Consider the following 10,478-nt stretch of genomic DNA (forward strand, 5'->3'; position numbering starts at 1 on the left):
GAATTTAGATCTACTGCAATAACACGATATCAGGAATCAGACCGGGTTTGACGAAGGTTAAATTGCGCATGCGCAGAAGGCAGTCATACGTTGCTGTCATGGGACTGGTTGTAGTCGACTGTTAAACTGTTGTAGTGCAGTTTATCCGGGGGAAAAATGAAGTTTTCGCTGTTGTTTCTTGGATTATTATGTGTTTCTGTCTCTGTAAATTATTCCACAAAACCAATCCAGACATTCGTCATCCCTCACAGTCACATGGATGTCGGATGGGTGTACACAGTCCAGGTAAGCTCGGTGTTTTGGGGCAGTTGACAACTATATATATATATATATATACTATATACTATACTATACAGCAAAGTATTCCCTGTTCTGTATAGTTTAGTGTTTTCCTGCTCCAACACACTCAGATCATCTCAGAAAGGGCTGTAACAAATTCGTCGATTAGTGTGGAGATCAGTAAATATGTTGGTCATGGGGTACACTAGGGACAGGGTTTGGATTATGGGCTTTAATTGGCTCTGAGTGGGGTCTAGGGACTGCCTGGGTCCATTAAGAATAGCCAAAGACTGTTATTAAGACTTAAATTTTAATTGTGGACACCTCAAAACAACCTTTGCCAAATTTACTAGCACTAGAAATAATATCAAATAAAATCTATGTACATTTTTATGTGTGGAAATTTCAGAAATCAGCCTTCTGGCTCCAATAAATAGCCAAAGTATTATTGTACATTTTTAAGAGATATATATCTATTTTTTATTAGTTTCATTTTAAAATAAGTCTGGCTGAACAAATGAATCTTTAGTTTACGGTTAAAAGGGTAATTTAAACTGTAGACTGTAAATAGTTTGAGAACCCCTGCTGTATGATGATGATGGTGATGATGATGTTATCCATAGGAGAGTATGCATGCTTATGCAGCGAATGTGTACACCACCATTGTGGAGGAGCTGACACGATTTAAGAGTCACAAATTCATTGCAGTTGAACAGGAATTCTTCCGACTTTGGTGGGATACCACAGCATCTCAGTGGCACAAGAAACAGGTAAGTAATAAACCTTCACTGCTGTCACTCTGGGTTTTGCTGCATTTTCCTCTAATGTGAGTTTAATATTGCAGATACTTCCTGTCTGTTAATGAAGACTTGTTTTCATGTTAGGTGAGACAGCTTCTGCAGGAAGAGCGTCTGGAGTTTATCATTGGAGGTCAGGTGATGCATGACGAGGCCGTGACAGATATTGATGATGCCATCCTTCAGTTAACAGGTTTGTGCTATGGTTATAATGTGCATGTTATTTTTTTTTAATGAAAAATGTAGTCAAGCTGAAGGAATAACTTGGCCTATAAAATCTCACAATGTTTGGCTGTTTGTTAAGTTTTGCATTGGACCTATTAATTATTAGATAAATTAGCTAATTTATAGCATACATCTGTCCTGCACAAGCAGCAGATCTGATGATGATGTCAGGTAAACCTGCTAATCTTACACAATCGGTTTTATAAATGTAATTAGTAAACAGTTGTGTATCATCTAGCTTGTTATGCCTCACCTTCCAACAAGAAGTCAGAGGTTACATAGATGGTAATATAGATTGATTTTTAACATTAATTTCAATATATTCACAATATTTTGAGTGATCAACTACGACTGAAGTAACAATAGAAGTATGTGATTTAAATTTTTCATTGAACTGACACGAGGTAGTCACTTCCTTTTCTGACACACCCATACACATACCATCTTCCATCTATCCTCTCTTAAATATAGAGGGACATGGGTTCTTGTATGAAACATTTGGTGTCAGGCCTCGCTTCTCCTGGCATGTTGACCCCTTCGGTGCCTCCGCCACCACTCCGGTCCTTTTTGCTCTGGCTGGATTTGATGCTCATCTCATCTCTCGTATTGACTACAACCTCAAAGATGACATGCAGAGGAACAAGGTTGTCCTACCTTCCTCATTACCCGAAATTGTGTTCAAGAGTATGTAAACTGTGCATGTGTTGGCCAGTATTATGATTGCACTTATATTTATACAGAGACTGCAATTTGTGTGGAGAGGGTCATCCTCCTTAGGGGAGACACAGGAGATATTCACACACACAATGGACCAGTACAGTTACTGCACACCATCATACCTCCACTTCTCAAACAAGTAAGCCATTACAATATCTACTCATAATCTGTATCACAAACTACACTAAATAATTAAATAATTGATGCTATTTTACATACAAAGGATATAATCCGTTAGTATTTTCCTACATATGTTTTGTTGTGAATAGGTCAGGGTTTTATTGGAATGGAGTTGCTGTGTTTCCAGACCCACCTAAAGATGGTGTGTATCCCAATATGAGCCTCCCAGTTACGAAGGACACTTTGGAACCCTATGCACAAACCATGGTCACCAACATTAAACAAAGAGCCCAGTGGTTCCAGACCAATCATGTTCTCTGGCCTTGGGTTAGTTTGGTTTTATATTGGTGCAACCGAAGGCACTCACATTACTGTTACTAATATAGCCACCCTTCTGTATATGAATTATACATTTTAAAGTTTGTTGACATTTCTAGGGATGTGACAAGCAGTTCTACAATGCTTCTGTCCAGTTTACAAATATGGACGTGTTAATGAATTACATCAACCAGCATAGCAAGGAGTTTGGTGTGACTGTTCAGTATGCCACTCTTAAAGACTACTTCCAAGCTTTGTACCAATCTAATATGTCCTGGGAGGTGAGGGGAAGCCAAGATTTTCTCCCCTATTCCACGGGTAAGTTCTCTTTAAGTATTATAATATTCTAAATAAATTGATATTGTTGGCAAATGGTTGTGTTATTATTGTACTTCTACAGATGGGTAATAGATTAGAGGGGAAGACAGTAGTAATGTTTCACAAGCTACCAAAACAGCTTCAGTGTACAGACTCTACATCTCTCTGGAATTGTTCTTACACCAGTATTCCAAATGCTATATTTTGTTAATGGTGGTGGAGAGCTCTAGCACATTATTCCAACATGTTCTATACATGTTCAATTTAATCGGGTTCTTATCAGGTAACTTAGTATATACACTGATCAGGCATAACATTATGACCCTAATATTGTTTGCTTCTAAAACAGCCCTGACACGTGATGCACTGTGTATTCTGACACCATTCTATCAGAACCAGCATTAACTTCTTCAACAATTTGAGCAACAGTAGCTCGTCTGTTGGATCGGTTCACACGGGCCAGCCTTTGCTCCCCACGTACATCAGTGAGCCTTGAGCGCCCATGACCCTGTCGCCGGTTCACCACTGTTCCTTCCTTGGACCACTTTTGATAGATACTGACCACTGCAGACTGGGAACACCCCACAAGTGCTGCAGTTTTGGAGATGTTCTGATCCAGTCGTCTAGCCATCATAGTTTGGCCCTTGTCAGACTCGCTCAAATCCTTATGCTTACCCATTTTTCCTGCTTCTAACACATCAACTTTGAGGACAAAATGTTCACTTGCTGCCTAATATATCCCACCAACTAACAGGTGCCATGATGAGGAGATAATCAGTGTTATTCACTTCACCTCTCAGTGGTCATAATGTAAACTGCATCCTCTTTCAATTCACTTTAGTGTGTATCGTTTGTCCTTCTGTCCTGTGGATGGGGGTAGAGTCATCCTGAAAGACAAGATTGCCATCAGAATCGAAATGTTTCATCACAGGATATAGTTGTTAAATCACCCATCTGTAGGACAGGTTAATTTATTTTTTGGTATCTCCAGCCTCTTTTTTGTTCATTGCTTTCAGAACAATTCCAGGCATGGACAGGGTTCTATGCCTCCCGAAATGTTCTGAAAGGAGTTGCAAGAAGAGCCAGTTCACTCTCCCATGCTGCAGAGTCTTTGTTTGTGCGGTACCGGATCAAATACCCTGACGGGCCTGTCCAGAAAGAGTGGGCCATGGACAAACTCAAAGCCATCAGATGGGCTGTCTCTGAAGTGCCTGAAGTTTATTTACTTTTTAAAACATATTCTTTAGATAATATTTGATATAATATTCTTTAATGATTTTTGCTTTCTTTTTCTTCATAAAACCAGGTTCAACATCATGATGGTATCACAGGCACAGAATCGCCAAAAGTGGCTGATATGTACATGGATCACCTGATGCAAGGTATGATGGGAGTGCAAGAACTTTTAGCAGCCATGTTTCTTCTCCCTCAAAATCCTGGCATTCCTATCAACTCATTCAGTCCAGGTAAACATGTATTTCTGATTCATTGACTATGTCCCTTCAAAAATATTATAAAATCTGTGATTAGCTCATACTGCTGATATATTTATTAGAATATAAACTGTACATACAAAGTCATTTATGTATTATATAATAATGCATAATAATTTTTTAGATAATACAGAGTTGTCAAAGGATCTTGAGCAGCACATCATTGTGTACAACCCACTTGCATGGAATGTTACAACCTACATCAACATTTCTGTAAAATATCCAATGGCACATGTGTTTGACGATAATGGGAACGCAGTTCCTGCTCAGGTAACTCATTCAATCAGACTCCACCAGTCTCATACCTGTGTTTTTTTTACATCAATGCTGACTATTGTGACTTGTATGGTTTATTATCCATTCTTGCTGAGCTTCTTGTTCAGTGTGTGGTGATGTAGATAAGTGATCAGTAAACCTATGTAAAAAAAATTTTTTTCCAGATCCAGACATCTGCAGAGTCACCAGATGACTATGACCTTTTCATTGTGGTGGAACTGGGTGGACTTCAGTACAGAAAATACCTCATCCAGTTCCCACAGTCAAAGTGTAACCCTGGATCTACCTGTGGACTCACTTACACAGCGAGGGTTGTGAATTTTAAGAGACAGAACGTTAGTGAGTGGAAGAAAAGAGGGAGATTTCTCTTGCCTGTGCTGAATGATTGCTACGTTCTGCTGTTCGACCAGGAGACAAATCTTCTGCATAGTATAAAACTCAGGTCATCTTGCATTTCTCATTGATTTTTGTTTTGTTTTGTTTTGTTATTATTTTCTTTTAAAGTACATCAGGAGATCCACAGAGTACTGAGTAGGATTGATGGTGTTGTGTTTTTTAATCATAATTTGTACTTTTCTGCCTTTAGCAAGAAAGGTTTGTCAAACTGAAATGTATAGTAACACAATTTAATTGTACAAACTGTTGATTAAAATAGGCATTTCATAAAACAGTGTTTATACAAGAGACAGGCATTAAGAGCAGTACATCTGCAATTATCTCTAGCCTGATAAATAATTTTAGCCTTTTTTTAAATGAAAGAAATCTATTATTGTTTTTGTGGGCATTTATCGTGCACATACAGAATATGCATAACTGTTTGCTTTACAAATCCTGTGCCAAAATGTCTTCCCTTTCAATGTAAATTGTTGAGTTAGACTGTTGCTTAAAGCTTCTTTAAGGTCCATTAATCACAAGGCTCATGGTGCTTGTCCTCACACATTTTTTTAAATGCTGCATGCCTGGGTAAATATCTTGAGGCACAAGAAATCTTTATCAACCTGTTACAAAACACAAATCTTTCTTTCCACAGCCATTAATGTAACTTATATGGAGGCAGCACTTCTGCTAAACTTTGGCACTCAGAATCATTAGGTTTATACATGTGACTTTACAATACCTGTTTTATTGGTAATAGTTCTGAGTGGTAAAGCAGGCTTCAGGTTTTGGACAGAAACATCTCAGTCAGCTAATAAGATTGTCATGGCCATGTTCAGATCTGATGATTTTGTTGATTTTCTGTCTCTGAAGTCGTATCTCCTAGTTAATAGAGTCATGTCTTTTGTCACATTTTCTGTCTTTTTCTCTGAAGTCTTATCTCCAAGTTAATAGAGTCATGTTTGGTCACATTTTAGGTGGATAATACAAATTTTCTATTATTATTTTTGTAACAACTTTTATCTGTGGACGAATTCATTTATGGTTTCTAATGTTTTGTTTCAGGCATGAGAAAATGACAGTGAAGATACAACAAGACTTTTGGGAATACAAGGCTAATGGAGATGTCCATTCTGGGCCTATATCGGATAACTATGTCTTTACAGCCAATGATACTGTTCCTGGGTACAAATCTGTCTCAATGACAATAATTCCCGGGAAAATAATTTCTGAAATACGTCAGTACTTCTACAGGTAAAAAAAAAACCCAGAAAGTTTTACCAGTTACATATTATAAATTTTAAGTTTAAAAATCTCTTCTATAAATATGTAGATAGGCTATTCATATAATTAGTTATATCTTTTAGTTTTTTTTTTTTGTTTTTTTTTTGCATAATCCTATGCTTCTTTCTACAGGGAGGAATCTGATAAGAACCACTCTTACTCAGTGGTCACTAGGGTGCCGTTGGGTTTCAGTGACAAGTTATTATGCCAGAGACTGGATCAGGGCTATGCAGTGGGCCCTCTACTGGTGAATAGAGAAGCTGTACTCAGAACCACCACCAGTCTGAGTAACAACAGGACAATATATACTGATAATAATGGCTACCAGATGATGAAAAGGGAGTACAAGAAGTACATCAACAATACATTATCTCGAGTAAGAAAGACACATGCAATAACTGCTGAATTTATGATAAATATATTTTATATGTTTACTTAGATCTGCGTGTTTGTCCTTATGTGCAGAACTACTACCCAATGGTACGAGGCGCATACATTGGCGATGACGACAGCAGATTGGTGTTTCTCAGCGAGAGAGCACATGGGGTAGCTAGTCTCAGCCAGGGCCAGATAGAGGTGCGAGTAACCTACACACACTATCACACAAAAGACCATTTTTGGCAGGTTAAAACAGAGACATGGATTATCTTGATTCAGAAAGAAAATAAATTACTATGTGCTGTAGAGATTCCAGAGACAACACTTTATTTGGATAGTCAGTTTTAGACACTAAAAGCAGTGAACAAAAGCTTGATAGCAACCTGCCAGGAGAACGCCATAAAACAGACGAAATGCTAAAAAATATCAACAATATATGGTTGCAAAGACTAGACTAGCAAAGAGTTCCATTTGCTTTAGCTTTATTTGAATATTTAAGCAACTTGGTAGGTCACTTGTTCTATAAACTCGTCCATTTCATCACATTACGTAAAGACAGGTGATTAAAGAGCTCTGTCCTAATAATTGTGATAAGTCTGTCATGTCAAAACCCATTGTAAAGTTTGTACTTGTTTACACTGAAATGTAACTTATTTATATCAGTCTTGATAACAGATGAAAATACACAATACTGTTAAATTAAAAATGTAGAATTACATGTATGGTATTCTGGTCCTCTAATTAATTGATTGTCTCAATTAATCAATCATTTGGCTAGTAAAGACAAACAGAAAAACAGACCCAGACCTTTTGTGACAGTCCAGAGTATTTAGCATTTACAAAAAAAAGCATGTTTCCAAAGACATTTATACTGAAGATTTTCTATCCAGATAACAAAAAGATCTATGACAAAAAGTTGTGTAGATATTATGAAGTGAGTACATTTGTTTGTGAGCATCATCATTTTCATAGAAGGAGTCATAAGGTTAGTGTGGCCAAGCCCCATCGTTATTATTGTGATACATATAATAGTAAAGTATGTTTTTGTTCTATTTGAGCCAAAATGCAGACATGCCAGTAATTACTATTGTCAAGATTTGGGTTTTTTTTAATGTGGTCCTGTTGTAGGTGATGCTTCATAGGCGGCTTTGGAACAACCAAGAGTGGAATCTAGGATATAACCTGACTCTGAATGACTCCTCAGTGGTGCGGCCAGTTCTGTGGATGATGGTTGGCTCTCCTGCCACAATGGCCTCTCTCTATCAGCGGGCAGCACTGCAGCTACAGCATAGACCTGTGGTCTTAGCTATCGACAAACCTGGTGACTTAACACACAGTTATTTATACTTTTTGAATACTTAAACAGTAGAAAGAATTTTATTTGATGGTAAAGTGTGAAATATCACTATTTGAATAGGAGTATACAGCTGTACAAGAGTTAAGACAAACAGTAGTAAATTTGTACTAAAATTGTAAATATTATTACAGAAGAAGTTCTTGGGTACTTAGGTACTAAGACTACAGTATCCTTGTGGGTTGTTAAGCCATGTTGAGTTTTTGGTGTAAACTGTTTTTGGGCTGTGCAAACCTTTACGGTATCTACATGGGACCATCTACAGCAGGGGTCTTTAGTCATATCAGCAAATAGCCATTATGGCTGTAGGCTTTCTTTACAGCTAAATTGGAGGCACACTTTATAGCTGAAGGGAGCACAGCGTGAGATGATAAAACAGGTGGACGAAGGTATAAGGTATAACTCCTGCCTGATAATAAAAGGACCTGGAATTAAAGGCCCTTTGTGAAGACCCCTGACTTACAGCATGCATAGTCTTGACCACTATATCCTTTGTTTTCTTCGTTTCATTCAACAGAGAAACCATGGAGGAGGAAAGAGCCAAGGAATGGACCCACTGTTCAGCCTGTAGTTTTGCCTCAGAATCTCCACCTGCAGTATCTCAGTATTCCTGGTTGGAGCTACAACCCAAAACACACCCAGCATCTACAGGATCTTAACTCTGGTACTCAGATCACTCCGGATTATACACATAATCTAAGCTTTGGATTCTTTACATGAAGAGACTTATAAAAATATGTATCAAAATAATTTCATGTAATTTGTAATCTATTGTAGGTGAAGAAAAAGTGTCTAAATCAGACTTTGACTGGGTTCTACTGAGGATTGCTCACTTGTATGAGAAAGGAGAGGATCCTGTTCTGTCCAAACCTACAACCATCAACTTAAAGGTAAAACAATGTCATGTGCTGATTAATTTCTTTTCTGGTATATTATAGCTGAAATAATGAGAGCTGGAACGATGGGACCTGAGGAAAAAGAGGAGTCAATTGAACAGGCAAAGGACATAATCACAGTCAAGCCAACAGACATTAACAAGGGTCAGAAATGAGGGGGGAAAAGAATTGTATCACAGCATGCACTATTAAAAAGTGTGAGTTTGTGTACTTAAAATGGGGACATGAACAGGAAATTAAAATTATTAATAGAATTTTTTTATAAGCTAATTAACTTAATGTAATCCAAATATCTGGTAATTGGAATTTTAGTGTTTTAAAATTGTAAAATGTAGGATTTTAGTTTTTGAGGTATAATTCATATTCATAGTTTCTGTTAAATGTTCTGTAAAAAGGATTACTTTTCCAAGCTTAACAAGATGTTACAGGGAACTATTTGTATGTCAGTAAAGAAAGTAACATATTGCACAATAGACCTTGCTGGCTGTCAGGGATGACCTGCAAGGTTTATTGCTTTATTATTATTCTTAAATGCATTTTTGCTTAAAATATTTCTTTACATGTGCCAATACTTTTCCAAAGTATTGCATATGTAAGATATGGCAAACTTTATTATGTACTAAATGTCTCTCATGTCATGGCATTACTGTGATTATAGAAAGTGAATGTGAGATTACATATATACTTTCAGTATTCTCTATCATTTACAAAAGCAGAATAACTTTCAATGTTCATCTGAAGCTATCAGTTTTTGATTTGCTCTTTAGCGTTCCTGTGTATTTTTTTCTTTCCCATTCAGGAAGTCATGCAGGGAATAGGGGAAGTTAAGGAAGCGCAGGAACGTTCCCTCACAGGAACCTGGGACATCGCAGATCTCCAGAGATGGAGGTGGAGGACGAGCGAGAAGGGAGAGAACACTGGTATAACTAATGTGCTTTAAACCTGCATATTGTTCACATTCTATTGTGGAAAATGTCATGTATGAAGTTGATAATATTAAATTGTGTGTGATTGTGTGTGTGTGTGTGTTCCAGAGAGCTCCAGCTCCTTTAGAGGCATGACCGAGGACTTCACTGTTACCATATCACCGAAAGAGATCAGAACTTTCTTGCTTTGCTTTAAATAGTAGTCTGTAGTCTGCCCATTCACAAATTGATAAATCGCAAATTGGACTGTGTGTAAGACTTTTTGTTGTGTGAACACTTTCCTTAAATCTTGGACAAGCCTTCTTTTAACATAAAAATGACAGTTCTGTTCTCAAATGGCCAATTTCTTAGTCAGATTCTTGGTGAAGCAAACCTTTAGGCGTCTTCTGTGAAGACTATTACATAGAACTATTTCTGTATTGCTTGATTTGATTTATTGATGTTTTTTTTTCTTAAGTCAAGATCCTGAGGAAATATTGAAATTTCAAATAAAGTGGTTATTATTTTTGTTTATTGGATGTGAGTATTTGACTATATCACTTCCAAAGATAACTAGGGTAGCTTTTTTAAAACAAACTGTTCGCTGAAACGTCTCATCTGGTGTAACCAGTTACCCATTATACAGACACTACAGAAACAACATTCAGGGTTGGAACACTGGATGTAAAGCAGGAATATCTACTGTGCTTTGTATGAATAGTACTCAGTGAATTTTCTTCTCC

At 37.3% G+C, this 10,478-nt stretch overlaps 1 protein-coding gene across 1 annotated transcript; it reads left to right on the plus strand.

The window, feature by feature from the left end:
- Window positions 1-56: 56 nt before the first annotated feature.
- Window positions 57-10,269, plus strand: man2b2 (mannosidase, alpha, class 2B, member 2). Its single transcript, XM_058395620.1, has 19 exons — window positions 57-285; window positions 903-1,049; window positions 1,164-1,269; window positions 1,773-1,945; window positions 2,042-2,157; window positions 2,288-2,465; window positions 2,576-2,774; window positions 3,791-3,981; window positions 4,081-4,240; window positions 4,392-4,537; window positions 4,708-4,985; window positions 5,984-6,172; window positions 6,335-6,578; window positions 6,668-6,778; window positions 7,709-7,901; window positions 8,452-8,598; window positions 8,712-8,824; window positions 9,630-9,750; window positions 9,865-10,269. The coding sequence occupies exons 1-19, from the start codon at window positions 157-159 to the stop codon at window positions 9,954-9,956; spliced, it is 3,033 nt and encodes a 1,010-aa protein (XP_058251603.1). The 5' UTR covers window positions 57-156; the 3' UTR covers window positions 9,957-10,269.
- The last annotated feature ends 209 nt before the right edge of the window (window positions 10,270-10,478 follow it).

The sequence above is a fragment of the Hemibagrus wyckioides genome, linkage group LG07 (genome assembly GCF_019097595.1).
Source record: "Hemibagrus wyckioides isolate EC202008001 linkage group LG07, SWU_Hwy_1.0, whole genome shotgun sequence".
In the NCBI taxonomy this organism is placed as follows: Eukaryota; Metazoa; Chordata; class Actinopteri; order Siluriformes; family Bagridae; genus Hemibagrus; species Hemibagrus wyckioides.